This window comes from Hyperolius riggenbachi, chromosome 2 (assembly GCF_040937935.1).
Source record: "Hyperolius riggenbachi isolate aHypRig1 chromosome 2, aHypRig1.pri, whole genome shotgun sequence".
Lineage (NCBI taxonomy): Eukaryota > Metazoa > Chordata > Amphibia > Anura > Hyperoliidae > Hyperolius > Hyperolius riggenbachi.
Window position 1 is genome coordinate 264,183,904 of NC_090647.1, and position 25,305 is coordinate 264,209,208.

Here is a 25,305-nt window from a genome sequence, read left to right on the forward strand (position 1 = left end):
AAGGGACTCCGAGCAGTGCAGTAACTATGGAAAGATGCACACCATTTTGAAGCTCTTTCTCCTCTTTCCAATGATATATAAACCGCCACCCTACGCCTTTTATTTTTCGCCATTTTCACGATCGAAATCGTGGCCGCCATCTTGGATTCCTTATTCAGCATTGTATTACACAGGACGACACTTTCCCTAGTGTCGGCAGCTCCATTCAGCACAATGCAATGAAATACAAGGAACCCAGGAGGATATAATTACAAACATCATGCTGGTAGGTGTGAGGATATAATTAATTACTTGTGGGTATGCTTAAAGGCATACCCACAGGCACTGCTCGGAGTCCCATTAAACTGAGTGGAAAGGAAGGGTGTTGGGAAAAGGGAGAGGGAGTTGTAGTTAACTCAGGGGTTCCTGAATAGAATAGGTTTGATTTAAAGCTACAAATTTTAAATTACAAAGCTTATCTATCCATGATGGATTTAAAAATAGTGTTCTAAAAATGTACACAAAAACAGTGCTTGAACCTTGGCTTTAATAACAGCAAAAAAAAGAAGAAAAAATCTTGGCTTCATGTACCCTGTTGATTCATCATTTTTGGCTACTGGTCCACTAAAGTTTGTTAATTTTTTGCATCAGTGTAGCCCGGTGATGGTCATTGCTCACGTTCTCAGTGATAGACTTCAGGAAGTGCCTTTCATTTGCTTGTCTGAGCAAGCTGTTTTTGGAAGTGTCACTTGCGCTAAGGGTCTCATACAAGGAAAGAATTTCAAGTGCCAAGAAGAAAAGAGGTTCACAAGTGTTTTCCGGCATCATGGCAATTACATGTAGGACATGGCAGAACACCTGATTATAAATGAACAAAGCTTCTTGAACATAGTCTGGTTCTCTCCGATCTTTCTGTAGATGAATGCTTAAATCAGACAACTGCTGTTTAACCCTATCCAATAAGTCAGAGATGCAACCACTGTAAAGTCTTGCAATATGCTTCTGGCCATCAAGGGTAAGCCAGTTAGAACAGCTAGAGCTACAGAGCAGTTGGAAACCTCTCAAAAGTAGGACAGAGAACTGGAGATTGCTGGCAAAAGGACGGAGATTAAGGAGAGGCATGTACTGTACATATTCCAAGCTGTATGGCACATGAAGGAGCTGTTTTTGTAGGAGGCTCCTCACAACCTCACTGAAAAGCTTGCATTCACTTGAACTGCACCATGGAAAAACTTGAACCATGGCCACCAGGAAGCCCTTGCTAAAGAGATTGACCTCCTCTGGATCTGCTATGTTGACACACAACAGGGAAAGCATTTGGTCTTTCATTTCTTCTGATATACAACAGCATTCCATCCATGCCAAAAGACCTGTGCCTGGACCATACTCTGGAAGGTCAAGTGTTGTCCACTCCTTCTCTGAAAGTTTACAGACCTCAAACAAAGATGCTGGGACTTCATTTTTAAAGTGCTCTCCAAATATCGGCTTCAGTCTCAGCTGCACAACCCAGTCTAGTTGCTCCATTTTTCTGTGCAGCCAGAAGAGCGATTTATTCCAAGTTTCAGAGCTGCTGTCAGTTTCCGATAGGATCACAGTAGATATCTGATTGAGGATTTCAATGACTAACTCCTTGGACCCCAATGTAAGGCAATATGGTTTATCAGCATGCTGCCAGCACCTACTATAGCTATTGAGGAGTTTGCACAGAGACATAATGAGTGGAAATGGTGAGCAAGACATAACCCAGTGCTTGCCTGAGAGGTCTATTGGATTCTCTACATTTAGTGCCTTGTGAAGAATATTCAAGCAAATTTTTATGTGAATATATTCATCAAGTATATATGGAAGAACAAATGTCCTTACCACCTCTGCTGGCTGAAGAAGGGAAACTCTGACATCTGCACTTTCTGGAGATCCCATCAAATAAGCCAACAAGCATAAAAACTGGCTTTCTTCCTTATCTGAAGTAAACTTCCCCCAGCAGGTTTCCATTAGACACTGGCATAATAATGACACAGATGTCTCTGCTTGACTACAGTCCCTAACACCCAAGGCAGGAAGTGAGGTTAGTATCTTTGCTAAAAAGATGTGAGCACCAAGGTTAGACACAGCGAAGTGACATGCTTTACAGACAACCTGTTCAGGATTCAACAGTGCCAATCTGGCCACCCGAGAGACAGGATTGTAATCAGCTGCATTTTGGGAGATTTGATTGAATGTTGTGTTGAGTTCTTCCTGGAATCGATCTGTAAAAGCTGTTACACAATGAGATAGCCCATCCTTTCCCCACTTAGATAGCACTTTTATTAGGACATCATTCATCTTACCTAATGGAAGTTCACAGTATAGGTCTAAAATGACTGTGGAACATTTTTTGATTTGCTTGATATTTAAATTGCTTTGTTTGGAAGTAGCTACGTCCACAGTTTCCAACAACTTAAAAATTAGGTCTGGCTCTCGAAAAAGGTCTTTGCTTGCAATAAGGCAATTAAACCACTTCTCAGTAAAAGCCCAGGCGATTTCTGAAGCAAAGAAAAAGCAAACCTCCTCATAACGGTCCATCCTATTATCAATGATGTTCATTGCTACAGCAGCCATCACATCAGCATCATTTGTTGTGGATTTTATCTGAGCTGCAGCTGTCTTCTCATGTAGGCTGGAGATACATTGTGCAAGTCTGGAAATGTTCTGACTTTGCTCAGCAGGACAAGTCTCTATGATGTCAATTAGGCTTTTTTGTAGGGACGCTATGCTGCTTTTCATCCTGTAGCATTCATATGTAGTATCTTCAATGTTGTTTATATAATTGTGTAGCTCTTCAGCCCACCGATCGAGCAGATCTTTGAGTAAATTTAAGCCTAAATGCTGAGCTTCTTGTAGTAATCTAAATCTGGAAGTTGTACTACCACACTGAACTATCCTCTCAGCTTCCTTTACTTGTGAGAGGTAGCTTTGTGGATGAAGATCTTTGGCTTTCAGGTTACCAAAACATATGACTTCAACCAGTTTCCCCAAGTACTGCTTTATGGGAAGATACCCACACTCTCTTTCCAGAAAAGCAGAAGAACACAACAGATCTGACAAGTTAGCTATAGTGCAGCACTTCAGTCTGATGTCATCAATGCATGGTCCAATTTTATGAAGCCCCTTCAGAAATACCTCAAGAATATTGTCAGGTTGAGACAAAACCTGTTCAGGGTCAGGTTTAAATCTCTTGGAACTCTGGGAAAGTTCATCAATACTTTTAGACAAGTACTGACTTGCAACAACTGAAAATATATCAACAGTCTCATCCTGTTTGTGCTTATGACCTTTCATTATCTCCCACCAGACATCTAAAAAGAAAGCCACATCTTCTGTAGAGGTTTCCTCACAAATATGATTTAACAGCAAAGAAGCCTCATCCACGCAATACTTCGCTGGAAGAGCCAAAAGCAGCTCTGCAAATATATCTGCAGCTTTCGTAGCTTTAAGAAGTTCAAAGAGAACAGCATGATTTATTTTTGGCATCATGCTTCCCACCGGAAAGAATACATCTTCTCTCCACTTCCTATCAATGTCCAATTCAGCATCCAAAGATGGTTGTGATCGGCATGCAAGAATTTTGGCCCAAAATATAGCAATGGCTGTTTTCCTCCATTTGTGGCTTTGAGACCAAGAACCTGAGCTGATTTCTTTTAAAGCATCAGTAATTGGCTTTTCAATGAGAGGCCAGTCAGCCTTCTTAAATTCCAGCAATGTTTTATGTACAGCAAGCTTCTCTGCTAGAAGCAAACCTCCTTGAAGAACCACTGTTTCTTCACATACGGTCCACTTTCCTGCACAATAAAAATATATAAATTAACTAATATTTCCACAAATAACATTTTATTGTCTTCTATTTTTGTTCTACACAAAATAGATATTTTTTTTAAAAAATCAATTAATTAACATTGAAGAAGCTGTTAAGCAGTGTTTTCTTCTTCCAAAGATGATCACAGAAGTCCTTGTAGGCTGAAATGACTGCATAAAAAAAATCCTAAACAGACAATGAACCTGATGCACACAGGCAGTGCACAGCAATTTTACTGGTACTAACAGAGAGCAACGCGCATTACTGGGGTACCACATGCATTGCTATGGCTACTCCAATAAAACATTGTGTTAATGGGGTAATGCAGGTTGCCCTACAGCAATTTTTGTACTGCTTTGTGCATCAGGCTCTATGTAACTTAATATATGTTAGTAATTGGCTGCAGCAAGATATGAGAGTAAATATATGGATTAAAGCAAACCTATAACTTAAAAAAAAAATTAGGTACTTACCTAAGTACAGGGAAGCCTCAGGATAATCCACGCACTTCCTGATCCATCCACAATCCCATAGTTCCTGTGTGCAGGGTCCCGTTAAACACATCCAACAACAGCTTGTTGGATGCAGTGCTGCCCATAATTATTCATACCCCTTTTATTCAACCAGCAAGTCATTTTTTGATGCAAAATTACATAGTCTCCCAAAAGATAATAAGATGATGTACAAGAGGCATTATTGTGGGAAAAACTTTTCTCAGCTTTTATTTACATTTGAACAAAAAGTGCCCAGCCCAAAATTATTCATACCCTTCACAAACTGTCACAGTCTATGGGAAAAGCCAAAGCTCTATACCATCCCAAATAGTCCACGCTGTTCTAAAGCATCCTAACTACCAAGTTTAATTGAGAACAGCTGTTTTAATAAACTCAACAGGTGAAAAACAGCAGCTCTCTGCAGTCGATTTGTGGACAGTCATGGCTAAGACAGAGGACCTCAGTGAGGACCTGCTGCTGCACATTGTTGCTGCTCACAAGTCAGGAAAGGGCTACAAGGCCATTTATAAATGTTTTTAAGCTCCAGTGGTTACAGGGCAAAGTATTATTAAAAAATAGAAGATGTTCCGCACTGTAGAAAATTTTCAGAGGATGTGGTCGGAAGCCAAAAAAGTGACACCTATGCCGGCCAGGAGGATAGTGAGAGAGCTGAAAAAGAATCCAAGGATCACGACCAAGGCCATCCTGGTGAATCTGGGCTCTGCTGGTGGCAATGTCTCAAGGCAGACAATCCAACGGACACTGCACACTGCTGGGTTCTACAGATGCAGGCCAAGGAGGACACCAATTCCCCAGATAAGGCACACAAAAGCTCACTTGGCCTTTGCAAATGCTCATCTGGACAAAGCAGAAGACTTCTAGTCTTCTGTGTTAGGGTCAGATGAAACAAAATTGAATTGTTTGGTCAAAAAGATGTTTCCTTTATTTGTCATAAAAAAAGGAGAAGCCTTCAACTCAAAGAACACCATCCCCACTGTCAAACATGGTGGTGGGAACCTAATGCTTTGGTGGTGTTTTTTAGCCACTGGACCAGGGAACCTAATCACAGTAAACAGCACCATGAAAAAAGAGCAATACATGAGGATTCTCAACGACAACATCAGGCAGTCTGCAGAGAAACTTGGCCTTGGGACATTTCAGCATGACAATGACCCAAAACACACAGCAAAAGTGGTGAAGAAATGGTTAGCAGACAACATTAACGTTTTGGAGTGGCCCAGCCAGGGTCCTGACTTGAATACAATTAAGAATCGGTGGAGGGAGCTAAAGATCAGGTTGATGGCAAGAAGACTCTCCAACCTGAAAGATTTGGAGCTCATTGCTGAAGATTGAAGGGGTAAAAATACCTGGGGAGACATGCAAAAAGCTAGTCTGCAATTATGGGAAGTGTTTGATTGCTGTAATAGCCAAAAAAAGGCTTTTCTATTGATTGTTGAGAAGGGTATGAATAATTTTGGACTGGACACTGTTTGCTCAAATGTAACTAAAAGCTGAGAAATGTTTTTTTTTTCCACAATAATGCCTCTCGTACATCGCCTTATTATCTTTTGGGCGACACCTATGTCATTTCCCATCACAAGATGACTTGCTAGTTGAATAAAAGTAACTTGAAGTCAAAATTTGCCAGGTGTATGAATAATTATGGGCAGCACTGTATGTTCTCATGGCCACACTCCCCTTGTGCCCGTGCCTGCGAAGCAGTGCTGTGGAGTCGGTACAAGAATCATCTGACTCCAACATTTATGAAACTACTGACTCCGGGTACCCAAAATTGCTCCAACTCCAACACCCTGTTGCGCAGAGGCATATAGCCACCTTCAAATTAAATGGAGGGGAGTGTGGCTGCAAAGAGGAAGAGGGTCCGGGCCAGTGGTGGTGGGGTGTAAGAGGACACGGGAAGCCTCTGGACCATCCTTAGACTTTCCTCTACTGAGGGGAAGTAACACAAGGCTATACAGGTGAAAGAAAAATTATGGGATCTGAATATAAGATATAGGAATGAATAATGAAAGGCTGTACACAAAAGTCACCCTTGAAGATGCATCTCTGACCTACCCAATCATTCAATTTCAAGTATTTTATGTTTTTATGGATATAACTGAAGTTTGAGAGAGAGGTAAAAAAAAAAGCTTACCGTAAATTTCATCTAGGCTGACCTTTCCTTAGACCAGTGTTTCTCAAACCTGTCCTCGTGACTCCCCAATGGTGCATGTTTTTCAGGCAGCCTCACTTATGCACAGGTGGGGTAATTAGGGTCTCAGCTACATGGAATCCACCTAGCTGAGACAATAATTACCCCACCTGTGTATAAGTGAGGTTACTTGCAAAACATGCACCGTTGGGGAGTCACGAGGACAGGTTTGAGAAACACTGCCTTAGACAAAACAACCCTTCATGATTGCCTCCCTTAAAGGAAAGAGAAAAAGAGAAAGAGAAAGAGAAAGAGAAAGAGAAAGAGAAAGAGAAAGAGAAAGAGAAAGAGAAAGAGAAAGAGAAAGAGAAAGAGAAAGAGAAAGAGAGAGAGAGAGAGAGAGAGAGAGAGAGAGAGAGAGAGAGAGAGAGAGAGAGAGAGAGAGAGAGAAAGAGAGTGTGTGTGTGTGTGTGTGTGTGTGTAATGATTGAGAGGCTTACTAGCTTCTCCTACTCATCATTCCAGCATAAGTCCTCTATAACTATTCAATAAAAAAACACTCCTGGCCATAGACAATCCCATCTGGACTGGGCATGCACAGGTAAGGTCGATAATAGTAGGTATCAGACTGCACCAACGTTAGGCTGATGCCCATATTTCCTTCCCTTACATTGCGCTGATTGTAGAGACATTAAAAATAATATGGAGGGTGGCCCAATGCTTCTGTATTTTAAATCATGTTAATTTCTCTACAATACAAAAGTCTAAAAAAAACTATGAAGAGAGCTGCAAGGCCAGAAGATATACCCTGAAACAGCAGTCTATTGCTGCTATACAACTAGCTCTATACACCAGCATTCACTTCTAAAGAAGTGTGATATGTGTATTTGCACTTTTGCAAATTATTAAAAAATAGCTCATTTGGCACTTTTTCGTTGTAAAGAAATAGAGGATTTTTAATAACGGAACGTGCTGGTCCACCATCTAGATTACCGTATTTTCAAGTAAAGTTCACGCATGCCTAGCAGAATTATGCGGTTTGCACACAGTAAAAAAGCAGCGCACAAGTTACTTTGTTCTATTGGGATGTGCAGACCTTACTCGCACATGCCCAGTCCAGATGTGCTGGTCGCTGGCTGAGAGTGTGGCCAGAAGTCGAAGAAGGACTCTGCGCTGGAATTGTGGCCTTTACAAAGACGCAGAAAGCCTCATCCAGAGGATTCCAACTACTGACGTAGGTATCCAAGTCCCTCCCCCCATTTAGGGTTGCTTTAATTGCCCCTGTCCCTACAAGTGGTTTTCTGTGTTTTTATACAATCTTAAATACATTTCCATGGATAGCCCATGTTAATCAATGAGCTTATTCACATCACGGGTGTTTTCGGTTTGCAAAGGAAAAACCTTGTGGCTTACTGTTATTTTCTGGACACTGATTGTTTCTAGTCAGTGCATTCACTAAGGGCTCTTTCACACTACAGGCAGCGGTGAAAGGCTAAAACGCTGCGTGTTGGCTGCAGGCGTTTTCAAGGCGTTTTGAAGGCGTTTTAACGCCTATACATTACAATCAATTGTAATGAGAAACGCTGCGGTAGGCCCAGAAAAAGCGCCTGGGAGCGTTGAAACGCAACGCTCCAAAACGCGGCGTTTAGTGTGAATGGTAAAATGAAAGTCTATGGACTTTCTTTTACCTAGGAAAACGCCAACTTCGGCCGTGGCGTTAAAACGCCGAAAAAGCCCTCTGGTGTGAAAGGGCCCTAACTGAAGGGACTGTACCACAGACAGTGGGTAGTAATAAGGGCTCATATGCAATTCACTTTTTTTCCTGACATTTCACTTGGGTGATATTTTCACAACTTGTCATGAAAAGCATTTTAAACCACCAGCAAGAAACAACTTGTGACTGTTAAATGTCACATTTCCGCATAATCCTTAAAAGGCGGCGAAAGGGGCGCGCCACACAAAACAGGTTAAGACAGCCAAACAGGAAGTGATGCTCACTTCCTGTGGCCAAAGCGATCATGAGCGCGGAAGCGTATTGCGCGCATGCGAAAGAGGGAGCTCGCGCGTATGAAGCAGCCCGTCTTCGAGCGCACTAGGGCTCCCAAAGCCTCCTTTGCTGCGGAGAGAGAGCAGTATTTGACCAATTGGTAGAATACTGCTACTGGGGAGCCAGTGATGGAACGGGACCAAGAGAGGAGTGGGAAGGCTTATAGGATCCAGAGCCTTTCCTCTCCTTAGATAAGTAAATGCTTCATTTTTTATTTTATTTTACCAGTTCCCAATGACTTTAATTAACCTGACCGAACTAACTGATCAGAGGTTACTATATGTTAAGGCTACTTTCACACATTGGCCTCAATTCACTAAGATCATGCTGGAGATAATAAAGGTGGCCATACACTGGTCGATGTGCCATTAGATCGACCAGCTGACAGATCCCTATCTGATCGAATCTGATCAGATAGGGATCGTATGGCTGCCTTTACTGCAAACAGATTGTGAATCGATTTCAGCCTGAAACCGATCACAATCTGTTCAGCTGCTCCTGCCGCCTGTCCCCCCCCCCCCCCCCCCCCGTATACATTACCTGAGACTGGCTCCCGGGCGTCTTCTCCGCACTGCACCGCACCGCTGTTCTTGCTCCATCCCGGCGCTTCCTGTGTTACTCCGTGACCAGGAAGTTCAAATAGAGCGCCCTCTATTTCAACTTCCTGGTCACCGGAGTGACACAGGAAGTATAAGCGTACACTGGGACATGCGGAAATGCGGTGCAGCGAGGAGAAGAGGACCCCGGAGCCAGCTTCAGGTAATGTATACATGCTCGGATCGGGCCCGAATCGTACGCCGCAAGCGACGCGCTCCTACCGCCGGGCGATCTAGGGTAATTTCACGCACGGCGCGATCGACGGTCCGATCCGATTTCGGGAGGGAATCGGATCGGCGGGTGCGTTTAGCGCAAGCGATTGGCAGCAGATCCGATCCCAGGATCGGATCTGCTGTCGAAACGGCCGTGAATCGAGCCAGTGTATGGCCTGCTTAAGGCAAGAGAAAACTTACCTCCACACGTGAGAGAGTTATCTTACCTCTTCATTCCTTAAGTTACCTCTCCTGTAGTTAATTTACCTCCTCTGTAGTTAATTTACCTCTTCTGTAGTTATTTTCACATGCAGCTAATTAACAGCCTGTCTTTAACTCTGGAGTTATTTTAAGGATTGGAGAGTTAATTTAAAGACAGAAGAGTTAACTTTAGGCTTGCCTGAGGTAAAAGGTTTCCTGAATACTACATGCCTTATCACCATGGTAACAACTCTAGAAGAGTTATTAAAGACAGGAGATAAGTTTAGTGAATTGAGGCCTATGTGCAATAATATAATTCAATTGCAATGCAACACTGCTGAAAAGTTAAATCGAGCATTAGGATTGCGAAGTGACTCATACACTGAAGCATACAGTACATTGAAAGCAGGATTCACTGTAAAAGTAAATCTTGTCCAGTAAATGCACAGCATGCGATGTGTAACTCCGACAGAACCCACCGCACCACTGATGTAAATGTATTGTAAAAATATAATTGCATTGAGTAGCCAAGCGATTGTTTGTTGCAATGGAATGCAACGAATGCAGTGTGGAAAGAGCCTTAGGCCTTGTTCACATTATTACACGCAGATGGCCGTGCGATCGGAACGCAACGTGTACGATCGCACGCCATCTGCATTTCCATGCGTTGTGGGCCTGCTTCCATTCACTTGTAGTGAATGGCTCAGTCACGTGTTTTGCTAAAAAATGCATGCAGCATGTGTTCGCGCATCGCACTGGTACGGAACGCATGCAGTGTGAACATCAGACAGTGCAGTCTATGCACTCCTGATGTTTGTGCATGTCTGCCTCCTGCACGAGTTGCCGAAATACGGTTGGCAACGCGTCTAATGAAAAACTGATCCATGGAACAGATCCCTTCTTAAAAGGCATCAGTTTCCCACCCGTGACCCTCCGTTCCATCAGCATGCGAAAAATGTGATGGACGTGTCAATCCGGAAAAATCGATGCAGACCCAAACTTGCAGTTCGTTTGGATAATTGGGCCAAATGGATCCATTCGACCAGAGCAATGTGTATGGATTTACATAGGATCCGTTCACCTCTGTTAGGGCCCGCTCCATTTTTTCATAGTTTAAAACACCTTTTGCTCATTGCTATCATGGTGAGGAGATTTATGAAAACCAATAACATTATTATTATTTTTTATTTATATAGCGCCAACATATTCCGCAGCGCTTTACAAAGCACAATAAGACGACAAGGGGAACATAGATATACTAACAAATTGTAAAACAGAGTTCCAAGCAGCACAAATATTGTGACAAAGACAGTAAACATTAGGAGAAGGACCCTGCCCTTGCGAGCTTATTTATTTGTTATTTAGCAACATTTCTCTTTAATAAAAGGAAGAAAGAATATTACATTTAATCAAAAAAGATAGAGACATGCATTAATGAAAGAAAATTTACGTGTAAGAAAGACCAATAATCTACAAGGTGACAGACGCAAAGTAAAAATTATAATATTAATTTATAAAAAAAAAAAAAAAACCTTACCGAATTCCATTGTTTGATGGTTTTCTTATAATTTATTAATGAACCTAGAAAAAAAAATGACAATGCATATATCTGATATAAACTTGAATAACATACTGTACTACAAAACATGATAGGGTAACCGAGGTGAGGAGCTTCCTCCATGCCCCTTCAGGCTGATTGGTCCCTCGCCATCCTCCTCCGCAATGGGTCCAGCTAATTTTGTAAGTAGCAATTTTGTCACTGCGCAGGCACAAAACTCTCCCAGCGACGGAAACGGGATGAGGCGAGCATGTGCGGCCTGAAGGGGGCTGGAGGAAGCCCCACATATGTATAAATTACTTCTTTTAAAGAGACACTGAAGCGAAAAAAAAACTATGATATTATGATTTGTATGTGTAGTACAGCTAAGAAATAAAACATTAAGATCATATACATCAGTCTAATTGTTTCCAGTACAGGAAGAGTTAAGAAACTCCAGTTGTTATCTCTATACAAAAAAGCCATTATCTCTACGACTTTCAAAGTCATGGAGAGGGCTGTTTTCTGACTTTTATTAACTCAACTGTTAGTTAACTATTTACTTTTCCTCTGGCAGAGGAGAGGTCATTAGTTCACAGACTGCTCTGAAAGAATCATTTTGAATGCTGAGTGTTGTGTAATCTGCACATATTAGAGAATGATGCAATGTTAGAAAAAACACTATATACCTGAAAATAAAAATATGAGAATATTTTCTTTGCTGCTAATCTTCTAGTAATTATTCATAGTACACAACCAATTCACTATATCATATATTTTTTTTCGCTTCAGTGTCTCTTTAAGTCATCTCAGGTTTCCTTTAATTAATATGTTAAAGCGAAATTCCATTTTTGTTGAGAGTGGGAAAAGTTGTGAAGAAACCCCCCCCAATTAAACTTTTTTTTTACTTTGTGAGGATTAACTGCAATTATTTTACCACTTATTTGCCTTTTATTTTGAGCCATGTCCTTCGCCGCTCGATTCGGGATTGAAATGAATGGAAAAAGATAAGAAAAATGAGCGGAAGATAAGAGAATTGACTGCGGAATAGAGTGGCAAAACAATCGAGCGGGAGAATTGAGCGGCAAAATCGAGCCGTGTATGACCAGCATAAGGTTTTAAAATGAACCTGAAGTGAGGAAACTCACTTCAGCTTAGATACTTAAGAAGAGAGAAGGTTCTGGACACTATAGTGACTTCTTGGTCCACTTTCCATCCCATTGTCCAAGCACCATTCCCCAATGAAGCTATTCTACCTGCTATGTCGAATACCTCTTCCAGACTCCTTGTGCAGAGTTGAACATGCGCAAGTCCGAGACATACGCAGTACAACTGCACCCATCTTCGGAAGCACTCAGGGTCGCAAGTACTTCCAAAACCAGCTGAGGAGTACCGAAGACTCAGCCGGGAATGTAAATTCGACTGGGGACCATCTCTGCCAATATGTGCACCATCATGCTGCCTTGTCATCCACTATCTGTCACCAACTATTATTATTGTTATTTCTGTAGTGCTTTTATCATCTAGCATTTTACAAAACTTGTCTTTCCACTGCTGTCCTGAAGCAGTGCAAAGACAGGACATAGGAAAATGAAATAGGAAAATGTAATCGAGTGACAAGCGACAGATGATAGGTTATTACATTCTCTTTGTTGGCAGTGGGCTGGATTGGCAGTAGAGATGATCATTGAGATACAAATTCTCTGGCTTACAAGCAAATTTAATGCTTGCAACTGGGCACATCAAATGCACTTTGTGCTAAATTGAATTAGCCCAATTCCAAGTGATACACAATTTGAAAACAAACCATAAAAAAAAATAGCATCTCAATGTGCTCTCTGATGTACAGATCCCAGTGGGCTAGATCATGCAGTGGAGGGTTGCATCAACCCTCTTCCACATCTAACATCACATCCTCCCCACTGCATAGCCTAGCTGTCAGATCATGACAGGAGACATAAGACCTTGCTTGCTGAGCTCAACCTTCAGCGCTAGGGGACCCAGCTGGAAACCTCATAGGGAAATTCAGCTAATGTGACCCTCTCAAACTACTAGGTTTACAATAGGTTGTATTAAACTAGCCCACACTCTTTGGCCAATCACAGTGCTTAGTTCTGCAATAGGGTACTGTGATTGGAGAACTGTTCCATATGAGGTTTCCTGCTGGGTCCCCTAATGTAGATTAGTGCCCAACCTTCTGCTGCCAAGGACATGCCACAGGAGAGGGGGTATCCTCATACATAGACATAAGACTACGGTAGGGATTAGATTGTGAGCTCCTCTGGGGGACAGTTAGTGACAAGCCTATATATATATATATATATATATATATATATATATATATATATATATATATATATATATATACTCTGTAAAGCGCTGCGGAAGATGTCGGCGCTATACAAATACTAAATAATAATGGGGTGCCTGAGGCAAAGGCCTGGTTTACTTGTACTTAGAAAGGGGGCACTAGTCTACCTGAGGTGACACAGCAGGAAGCCTTACCAGGAGACAGTCCTCCAACCACAGCACCTTCTACAACTTGATGCATTGTAATTGGCTGAATAGTGTGGGTGTAATTATTACAACCTAAAAATTGTAGAGTGTGCTGTCAATGGACAGCTGTTGAAACACAACCTAATCACCTTAGCAGAATGCTGGGATACCTCAAGTAGACTAGAACCAAAAAGCACCTATTGTTTGGAAACTATATAATGATTTGATAGCTGATAAATTGCTTGTTAGCTTTCCAAGATTGTGCATAGGTCCCAGTCAGTCCTGGGTAATATATGCATGTCTTGGCACATGCAAAAGAAAAAAAATTGAGCCCCCAGAGAAGTAGCCCGAGTGCATGAAAGGGGTTAAGTAACAAAGTTTTAATTTCTTCGGAGTGCTTTGTTAGTGGGCATGTCTAAAAGTCATGCCTAACACATAAATACTGAAATAACGCAGTAGTAACGTTATCCTGTAATCAGCTCTAGTTTGCTAATACATCAGTGCACACTGTACGCATTACTTGTAGTTTATAGGCATGCGGGGTTCTGCCATTATCATCCTATATGATACACCTGGCCACAACAGAATAAGAAAAGGCAGCACACAACGCAAAGCATGAAAAACTTACACCTCATTCAGCCTGAAACGGGCAATGACTGCAGCAGCAGTATACACCTCAGCACCATGCGGATCATCGTCCCATGACGTAATCACTACACAAGGGGAGGGAAATCCATGTAACACACTTCCGCATCCTCTACATCAGTCACATACAGGAAGCACTCGCTACAATCTGCAGGACATTCGCTCTATGTATGCGTTGTCTGAACTGTGCCCATCTGCCTCCGTTATCATCATCCTTCCTCCTCTCACTACGGCATCCATCCAGTACCTCTGTCTCCACCACCCTCTCCTGCAGGCTTGTATAGGAGGCACCCCTTCACTCGCTCTATTTACACAGGTCTCTCGTCTGCCTCCTGCTACAGGGCTTCACCTGTTTTCCCAAGCATATGCCTTTTACACGTCTCGGGTCACTTCTGCTGACGCTAGCCGGGTGCTCCTCGCTGCCAGTTTGTCAGCCTCTGTGCTAGTAGCCCGTACTATTCATCATATGTGATACACCCCTTTCATACATAGCGCCCAACTGTCCCTTGGAGGGACAGTCTCTGTTTGGGAACCAAATCACCCTGTCCCGCTTTCTTCCTCATGTGTCCCTCTTTCAGGACTGATGTACAGATCTATGTAATTTTTTATTGAAAATGTGTTTAACCCATTCAGGTTCCGTGGTTTTCACGAGAGAAATGTTCACCTCCCATTCATTAGCCTATAACTTTATCACTACTTATCACAATGAACTGATCTATATCTTGTTTTTTCCGCCACCAATTAGGCTTTCTTTGGGGGGTACATTTTGCTAAGAGCCACTTTACTGTAAACGCATTTTAACAGGAAGAATAAGAAAAAAATGGAAAAATTCATTATTTCTCAGTTTTCAGCCATTATAGTTTTAAAATAATACATGCCTCCATAATTAAAACTCACGTATTGTATATGCCCATATGTCCCGGTTATTACACCGTTAAAATTATGTCCCTATCACAATGTATGGCGACAATATTTTATTTGGAAATAAAGGTGCATTTTTTCCATTTTGCATCCATCACTATTAACAAGTTTAAAATAAAAAAAATATAGAAATATTTCATCTTTACATTGATATTTAAAAAGTTTAGACCCTTAGGTAAATATTTACATGTTTTTTTTTTTATTGTAATGTTTTTTTTTATTTATAGTAAACATTTTATTTGGGTAGTTTTTGGAGGGTGGGGGGTAAACAATAGATTTATAATGTAAATGTGTGTTGATTTTAATTCATTTTTATTTTCAGGTGTAGTATTACTTTTTGGCCACAAGATGCCGGCCATGAGTTTGTTTACATGACGTCACTCTAAGCGTAACATACGCTTAGAGTGGCGCATCAGGAAGTGAACGGCCAGAAAAGGCGCAGCTTCCGAGAGAAGCTGTCGCTTTTTCAGCGGGGGAGAGGAATCAGTGATCGGACTTCATAGTCCGATACATTGATTCCCTGACTACCGAATCCGCGGCCGGGAGTGCGCGTGCACGCGCGCGATCGGCCGCGGGGGTGCGCGGTAGCGCACATGGTTTCTGGACGTAGTTTCTACGTCCAGAAACCAAAATAGGCTAAAGGAGTACTGTAAACCCCCCACCCCAAAAAAAGAGTTTAATACAAATCTGAACTTTTGTATAGCACTTTTCTCCTGTAGGACCCAAAGAGCTGCAACCACTGAGACCACCCTACAGTGTAAAGGTGGCCACACACGATACAACAAAATGATCCGATTTTACGGCAATTCTATAAAAACAATCGTATCTCCCGAAAAAAACGAAAGCTTTTTTTTCATTTCCAGCCATTTACCAGGAGCTTCTCTCGTCGACCCCGCCCCCGACGTCTTGTGCCCGCGCTGGTACAAAACGATGATCCGGTCTCCTGCCGTAGCTCACTTCCGGTATTTGCAACTTTAATGTCGCAAGCCACTGCACCTCGGTGGCACTCATCCTTGCTCCCGGTGACGTCAGCGGGAGCAAGGATGCGTGCGGCGCAGTGGCTTGCAACATTACAGTCACAAATACCAGAAGTGAGCGCGGCGGTGGTCCGGAGCATAGTTTTGTACCGGCGCAGGCACTGGACATCTGCGGGGAGCCGGTAGGCTGAAGCCTATGACAGCTGATCGCAGGGATTGGCTGGCGGGGGAAGGGAGGGCTGGGGAGCAAAAGGTAAAACAAAAAGGACAAATTTAAAAAAATAAGATAAATATTTATTAAAAAAATAAACACTGGGGGAGCAATCAGACCACACCAGCAGAGAGCTCTGTTGGCGGGGAGAAAAGGGAGGGGGGATTACTTGTGTGCTGAGTTGTGCAGCCCTGCAGCGAAGCCTTAAAGGGAACCTTAACTGAGAGGTATATGGATGTTTCCTTTTAAACAAAACCAGTTGCTTGGCACGCCTGATGATCTCTTTTGCTGCAGTAGTGGCTGAATCACACACCTGAAACAAGCATGCAGCTAATCCAGTCTGACTTCAGTCAGAGCACCTGATCTGCATGCCTGTTCAGGGGCTGTGGCTAAAAGCATTAGAGACACAGGATCAGCAGGAGAGTCAGGCAACTGGTATTATTTTTAAAGGAAAAATCCATATACTCCTCAGTTTAGGTTCCTTTTAAAGCTGCAGTGGCCCAATTTGATAAAAATGGCCTGGTCTTTAGGGGGGTTTAACACTGTGGTCCTCAAATGGTTCAACTTTTTTTGTGGGGGGGGGGGAGGTTACAGTACTCCTTTAAAGAACAAGCGACACCCATGCTAACCTAGAAATAAAAAAACACATATATAAGTAGATAAATACTACTACTACTTACATAACAGATGTATTGTGCTATCCACGCAACGATTCCTGTGAATTTTATAAAGGAAAAGCAGAAAATCCTATTCTAGGCAGTGGCCATCTTGCCAAGCTAATGCTGACATCATATCCTCCCTGAGGGCTGGTGCACGCCGAGCGGGTTTTTTCGCGTTTTTGCAGCCGCTTGCGGCTGCGGATACGCTTGGTCAATGTATCTCAATGGGGTGGTTCACACCAGAGTGGGAGGCGTTTTGCTGAAACGCATACTCCCGGGGTGAGGCATTTTTTGGATTGCGGAGGCGTTTCTGCCTCCAAAGTATAGGAAAAACGCAAACCGCTCTGAAAAACGGCAGTTCAGAGCGGTTTTGCAGGCGTTTTTGTTACAGAAGCTGTTCAGTAACAGCTTTACTGTAACAATATATGAAGTCTACTACACCAAAAACGCTTCCCAAAACCGCAAAATGCTAGGTGAAACGCAACAGAAAAATAAGAAAAAGCGTTTCAAAATCTGCTAGCATTTTGCGGATCTGCTAGCGGGTTTTGGTGTGCACTGAGGTGTATACTAACAACTGCACTGTCTTTTTTTTTTTTTTTTTTATTTACACATCCAATCACTGAGTAACCTCAGCCTTGCTTGTAAACACAAGTAATCAGAGGGTGTTTCTGATAAGCAGCTAGGCAGGGAAATAAATGGAAGAGGAGGAATATATCATAGATAAAAAGAACTCCCAGCATTCAACTCTTTGGCACTAGGGCCAGTGCTCCAAAAGTATGTGATAACTCCAAACCATAACAGCAGAAAAAGTTTTGCAAGTTTTGAATGCAGGATTACCATCTTTATCACTTAATACACTCAGACCAGTTGCTGTTAAAATTTGATTTTTATGGTGACAATTACCGCTTTACCAGACTCTAAACTTTTCTCACAATTTAACCACTTAAGGACCTCGGGCTTAAACCCCCCTAGTGACGAGGCCATTTTTTACAAATTAGGCCACTGCAGCTTTAAGGGCTCGCTGCAGGGCCGTACAACTCAGCACACAAGTGATCACTCCCCCAATGTTTATTTTTTTTACAAATATTTGTTTAATTTTACAATAAATTTCTGGTTTTTTTTTAAACCACCCTCCCTCCCCCGCCAGCCAATCAGCGTGATCAGCTGTCATAGGCTTCAGCCTATGACAGCAGATCGCTTCTCTGCCACCCAGGGGGAAAGCCGTGTCACATGGCTGTCCCCAGTACAGCACTGCCATAGATCACAGCACTGTACAAAGTAAATGGACAGCGGTTTTGCCGTCTAAGAGTCTCCTAGGGGCGATCACCGCTGGGAGACTGATGGTGGATTGGAGCTCCGTCATTCAAGCGGGGATGCGATTTTTACCTACCTAATGACCGCGTCACGTCGATGGGGATGACTGCGGCGGCAGCCCCACGATCGCCAAACGCCGTCTGGGTTCAAATCCTGGAGTTCTAGTTTGGGAGGGAATGAGTGCGCGCATGCGCAATCATTGCCTGCCAGTTCACGGATCTTCGCTCCGTGATCAGCCTGCTAGCCTCAATCGCGGCTAGCAGGCTGTTAAGAGCCGACGGGAAAGAATTCCCCTTTGTTTACAATTGTACAGCGCTGCTATCTCCTGCAGTGCTGTACGAGGGACACTGGGCTGTCCCTCAGAGCGGGTCGATCTGTGTGGCCTCTCATAGGCTGATGCCAATGAGAGGGGCTGAGCAGTGCTGATCACCATCCTATGGCGATTTAGGAAGGTACAGGGGGGAGGGAGGGAGAAGGAGGAAAAAGCCTCCCTTTACTCAGTAAAAAAATAAATAAAAAGATTGCAGCAGCAATCAGATACCTCAGGCAAAGTGTCCTATTAAGGACACTAAAAGGAGGAAAAAAATCATTTGTGTGCGAGTTGTAGGGCTGTGCAGCACACGCTGATAAATCTGCACTGTATTGTAAAAAATGGCCTGGTCACTAGGGGTGTAAGCCTGAGGTCTTGAAGTGGTTAAAGGGAACCCGAGGTGAGACGGATATGGAGGCTACCACATTTATTTCCTTTTAAACAATACCAGTTGCCTGGCCATTCTCCTGATCCTGTGCCTCTAATACTTTTAGCCATAGACCCTGAACAAGCATGCAGATCAGGTACTATGACTCAGCTGACTCAAGTTTTACTGGATTAGTCATATGCTTGTGCCAGGGTTTTGATTTAGACACTACTTATGTCAGAAGATTAGCAGTGCAGCCAGGCAACTGGCATTGTTTATAAGGAAATAAATATGTCAGCCTCCATATCCCTCTCACCTCGGTTACCTTTAATATACATTCCAGCTCTGGTATCCTTTAAGGAGTAATAACCTGTGGTAGGGAAGGGGTTACTCATCGTTACTATTTGCTTGGCATTGGGCCAATCAGATGCACTTCCTGGCGATTTGACTTAACTGATTTCAAACTGAGTACAATCTGCATAGAAGCCAGAATTACTAGCATCTTATTGGCAGTTCTAAGGCCACATACAGACATCAGACCATAGTCTTTGGAAAATGAAAGATCACAGACCAATCTTACCACCCTTCCTGTAGTATAAGAGCCATACCTACACAGTCTTTTCTATGGAGCTGAACTCCACATCAGGAAAAAATCATTGCAAGATGCTGCACACACAGATGCTGTACAGACACAAAAGATCAGTATCTGCAAAAGATCTGTTCCTGCCAAAAATCCATTCCTGCAAATTGCAATGATAGTCTATGAGATCTGCAGATCATCATACACACATGATTTAACTGACATTCATCTGCAGATCAGATCCACCAGGATGGATTTTCAGATCTGCAGATGAATGTCAGTTAAATCATGTGTGTATGATGATCTGCAGATCTCATAGACTATCATTGCAATTTGCAGGAACGGATCTTTTGCAGGAACAGATGTTTTGCAGATACTGATCTTTTGTGTCTGTACAGCATCTGTTTGTGCAGCATCTTGCAAAGATTTTTTCCTGATGTGGAGTTCAGCTCCATCGAAAAGACTGTGTAGAGTATGGCTCTCATACTACATGAAGGGTGGTAAGATTGGTCTGTGATCTTTCATTTTCCAAAGACTATGGTCTGATGTGTGTATGAGCCTTAAGGCACAGAGATCAGTGAAAAGTTCATTTTCAGATCGTAGCAAATAAAATGCAGCTTTATGGCTCATTCACACCATGACACGCTTCTGTGCACATTTGGAAGCGCATATGATGTGCGACACGCAAGAACAGCAGAAGGGCATAGACAGCCCTTCTGACGTTTACATCATAGGTGTTGCGCAGCAGTACAATGTGCTATGATGCACTTGCCTACTGCTGCATGCCTTCTATCCGCAAGCGCAGCACTGACTTATTCACTGTAGTGAATGGGATCAGCAGCACATAGCGGGACAAATGGCGTGCGATCATACGCGTTGCGTTCCGATCGCACGGCCATCTGCGCGTCATGATGTGGACGAGCCCTAAAACCAACTTTGCAACTACTGCATTTGTTTCCCCCATGCTGCATGCTATTTTCATACAAACTTGAAAAATTAGCACCTCATTGGCCAACTGTAATAAGAAACAATGGGCAGCCTGACACAGATTTCCAGCCTCAATCTTGCTTGGAGTATATTCCCATGTGACTTTTTACCTATATCACCTCCAACTGCGGCATTTCATAGGAGCTTTGCTCAAAACTGAATTGAAACCACAGCAAGCATTGTGATAGTTACCTTTACAATGGTCCTGTCTCCAGGGCCAGATTAACCATCAGGCATTGTAGGCAAGTGCCTACAAGCGCCTGATGATGGAAAGACAGCCCACTCCTCTCCCCGAGTGCCTCCCACCTGTCTTCTCTATGCAAAGTCCCGAGCGGAGTGTAAATGAGATGTTTCTCACCCAGGTCTCTGCATTCCACTGGTCAGATCTCCCTTCAGTAAGGGGCATCTCTAGCTACCTTTGTAGGTTCAGGAGTGCAAAGTCTAGGGTGCCAGGACATCTGTGCCTATAGGCTCCTGTGATGTAAATCCGGGCCGGTGTCACTCTCAAACATAACATGAAAGCTGGCTTGCCAATCATCTGCACACCTGCAATGTTTCTGTCCACTCAATGTCCATCATACAGATACATAAACAATGCATAGAGACTGGCACTTCAAGTGATTGCAGGCTTGTGTCTGCTTGAGAAAGTGACAGTCTCCTTGCATTGTTTACAGATTATTAAAGGAAGTTCTGCCAATCACCCTGAAAACTTTGACTTGTGCATTCCACCTATTAATATTGGGAATATTGGGTGTGCAGGTTGAGCTTTAATGCTTTATCCAGCTACAGAGACTTAAAAATAAGCAGTCTTGCAATTGGAGAAAATTGCTTTTACAATTTTTTTGTTATGTAGTCTTTTGATAATTTGTTTAGTACTGTCTTTAATGAAGCAGTAGTCAGTTAGATGTAGAAGATCTGATTTGCTTCTCCACAATGTAAAATAAGACTTGTACAAATGCATGTTGGTCACACTGCCTTTCTGAACAAATATTGACTTTCATATTGTGTTGTGCCAGCTACCTCAACTTGTAACCTGCAGAGGTGGGGGAAGAACCAATTATATCAGTTCTGGACTGCATGCCTTTCTCCATCAGAGCACTTTAATCAACAGAGATTCATTTTAAAAGGTCAAGAGCTTCAGTCTCAAAGAATGCCAGCTAGGTACATTTATCATGTAGAGCACCAATCACATTTTCCAAAGTGGCTTTCTGATATTTTTGTTAGATCGCTGAAATCTCAGCCTTTTTAAGTTTTCAGTTTTGCATTACATTCAGTGAATTAAATGTTCCTAATACTTTTTCTTGTTGTATAAAAAGGACCCAAAACTTGTATCCAAAGAAAAAAGGTAGTATCAACCAAAACAGAAAAAAGAGCAAAAGCCGCGATTAGCGACATTACATGGAATATAGTGGGCGGTGGATACTGTGGCTATAAATAGTGGGCGCTATTTTATCGGGTACCTCCAGGTGCAAATCACATCTTTACGGCAGGTGGAGCAGGTTAAAGCTGATCCGAGATGAAAAATTAACTATAACAAGTAACTTGTCTATATATCTTATCTAAAGTTTAGTAAACGAATCTCTCCTCCCCTCTGTCTCTGAAATCTCTGGCTAGTAATACCTCCCCCTCCTCCTGCCCAAACTGAGCTCCCGTGAGCCCTTGCTACTGTCTGAAAATGCCAAGGTTCTCTGAAAACCTGTGGGCTAAGCTTGTTTAGTATATAGGGAATTAGAGTATTAAAACAAAAACAAAAAAGTATTTGGCTTGAGGAATGCCTTATAAACAATAGGAAAGGAACACAATTATGCAATGAGTAAAAGTTCATCTAGGATCCACTTTAAGCACCACGGAAGGGGGGTGGTTAAGGGTTAGCCACCCCACCGTGTGGTGCATTGCTGTGCAATTAGGGATGCAATTTTATGTGTGTTTTAAAAATCACACAGCAAGTTCCTTCTTCCTGCATACTGTATGCAAATCATATGCAATACAATAATTAACTATGGAGACACAAAGGTATACCTCTACTCCTTGCTCGCTTGTTGAAATAGCAGATTATTAAAAACATAAACCGCCTGGAAAACACAAGCATATAAAAAGACGCAAGCGCAGAAACACACATGCCAGAAAATGCATGGGGTTTTTGTGTGCTCCAAGCCTGACAACATAATAAGAGACCAAAAAACCTGCTAGTGCAAATTGTACAGAAAGGACCGGCACCGCTGTCTTGTATCAAAGCTCTTTTAATAGCACCAAAGTGGCAGCAGTGACAGACTGATGTTTTGGTTTACACCTTTATCAAACTGCTCAAAGCCAGTTTGAGCAGTTTGATAAAGGTGTAAACAAACAGCAGTCTGTCACTGCTGCCACTTTGGTGCTATTAACCTCTTGAGGACCGTGGGCTTAAACCCCCCTAGTGACCAGGCAATTTTGTTCAAAATTGGCCACTGCACCTTTAAGGCCAAGCTGCAGGACCGCACAACACAGCACAAAAATGATCCCCCCCCCCCCCCCTTTTGTCCCCATCAATAGAGCTCTCTATTGGTGGGGTCTGATTGCCCCTGCAGTGTTTGTTTTTTTTATATAAATATTTGTTGTTTTTTTTTTATTAAATTTCTGTATTTTTTTTATGTGTCTTATTCCCTCCATCCCTCCCACCCCCCAGGCAGCCAATAACGGCGATCGGCTGTCATAGGCTTCAGCCTATGAGAGCCGATCACTCTCTTGCCCTCCAGGGGGACAGCCGTGTCACACGGCTGTCCCCAGTACAGCGCTGCTGCCGATCGCAGCGCTGTACAAAGCAATTAAGCGGCAGTTTCGCCGTTACAGTCTCCCAAGCGGCAATCGCCGCTCGGAGACTGAAGGCGGAGCTCCGCTCCGCCCACCAAGTAGGAGATGCGCGCGCAGCCTGCGCGCGATCTCCTGCAAATGCAAGCCCCAGGACTTTACGCCAATCGACGTTAGGCGGTCCTGGGGCTGCCGCCGCGGCCACGCCCATCGGCGTGTAGGCGTCGGCAAGTGGTTAAAAGAGCTTTGATACAAGACAGCGGTGCCGGTCCTTTCTGTTTTATCTGGAATGCACTTCCCATACTCTTTTTTTTGGAAACGGTGCTCCCTCTCTTTTGTTTAAGTGCAAATTGTACAAGCAGAAATGACTGTAGTTATTTCTTATTTATAGTACTTACTTATGATAGGAGCTGTGCTGAAATCATGGGGAAGCTGTGGGCGCCTGTGGTGCACAGCCTTGCTCCCAGCCGCAGACTGGATTCACAGTGGTCCGTTACATAACATATGCGTTAACGTGTGTGAACCACAGTGGAGACATAGGCATTTTTTAAATGCAGATCAGGTTTGTTGGCTTAGTTATTTTCTCTTAATAAATTAACTAGTTTCACACACACGCACATGTACTGTATGTACGTGTGTACTGTCTTTAAACCTACCATCAAAGTGGTGTTTTATGTTGCTTTAGGTTGACTGATAACCTTCACAGACATATGTGATTTGTGAAGACAAACCTTTCTCTACAACAAACCTCACATGACCCATCATTTCCAGTGTAGAAGCACCACCCTTTCTGGTTCTAAAACGTTTCTCTGACATTTCGCATGTTCTTGAGGCTTTTATCAGTCTCCCAGTGTCAGGAGGTATCTTTTATCAGCTATTAGAGAGATTTCAGATTTATAATTTTATAGGCTGAATGAAATTTAAAGCAAACTTAAAGTGGAAATAAACTGAAGAGATAAATAACTGTATTCCAATTTCCAAATAGGACTTTTATGAAACCCCATGAATTTCATAACATCCATGGGATTCATTTACACTACATGCTGTTAGTGCAGCGCTTCCAGTCTAATATATCAGACATTACATAAAAAGCAATGTCTAACTTTCCCACTAATGCTGTGCGTTTCAGTGCAAGGCAATATCACACTGCAGTACGTATGTATGAATGTTGCCCTGTACAGTGTAATTAATGGGGCCAGCGTTTCAGCAAACAGCACCATGGGTAGCGATGAGCTGCAGTACAGCACATGTGAATGGGACTAAAAATTGTGTGTAAACGCGTGGTGTAGGGACTATCATTATACCTTTTTCTTTTTTAACCTTCAATAAGTGACATTTGAGAACCTTTAAGTGAAAGGGTTTTGGTAATCTTGTAGAAGTGATGAGAAAAAAAAAAAAAAAATTTTTTTGATAAAATTAGCCACTACCAAAGGCAAAAGGTATAATTGGCAAATCAAAGTTCAAAAAACTGATTAACCAGCAGCTTTGTTAATTACTTAGTAATTTGATAGTTCCAATACCAACTCCTAAGTGAAGCTATTCAGCATGTTCAAACAATCCTTCATTTAAGCAAGGTTTATAAAGATACTCACGTCAGTACATTTATGCATATGAAAAGAATGATTGCAAAAGCAAGAAACAATCACACAAATATAGGAAGAAATAGATGCATAATATAATGGAACAAATGGATAAGACTATGGAAGGATATCAAAGTTCACCTCCCAGTACAGTTCGTATCAAAATAAACAATAAAACAAGACATGGAGCTCATAACACTTCTTCCTTTATCACTGGTTATACAGCACACAGTATAATCCTGTGCAAGGTAAACAAAAGCCTGAAAATATGACCTATTGGAGAAATGTGAGGTCTGGAATGTAGAAATCCTACCCTAGAAACCATCCTCTACCTGCCCACAATTTCTGCACCTAAAATGAGAATTTTTCATTTTTCACATAATCCTGACGTCATAAGTGGAACATGCAGGCAGTGGATGCATT

The 25,305-nt window shown here is 42.5% G+C and overlaps 1 protein-coding gene across 1 annotated transcript; it reads right to left on the minus strand.

Annotated features, from left to right (window-relative positions):
• Positions 1–506: 506 nt before the first annotated feature.
• On the minus strand, positions 507–14,338 carry GEMIN4 (gem nuclear organelle associated protein 4). The gene is made up of 3 exons (XM_068268603.1): positions 14,176–14,338; positions 11,052–11,095; positions 507–3,797 (listed from the first exon to the last, which is right to left on the minus strand). The coding sequence occupies exons 2-3, from the start codon at positions 11,059–11,061 to the stop codon at positions 604–606; spliced, it is 3,204 nt and encodes a 1,067-aa protein (XP_068124704.1). The 5' UTR covers positions 11,062–11,095; positions 14,176–14,338; the 3' UTR covers positions 507–603.
• Positions 14,339–25,305: the final 10,967 nt, after the last annotated feature.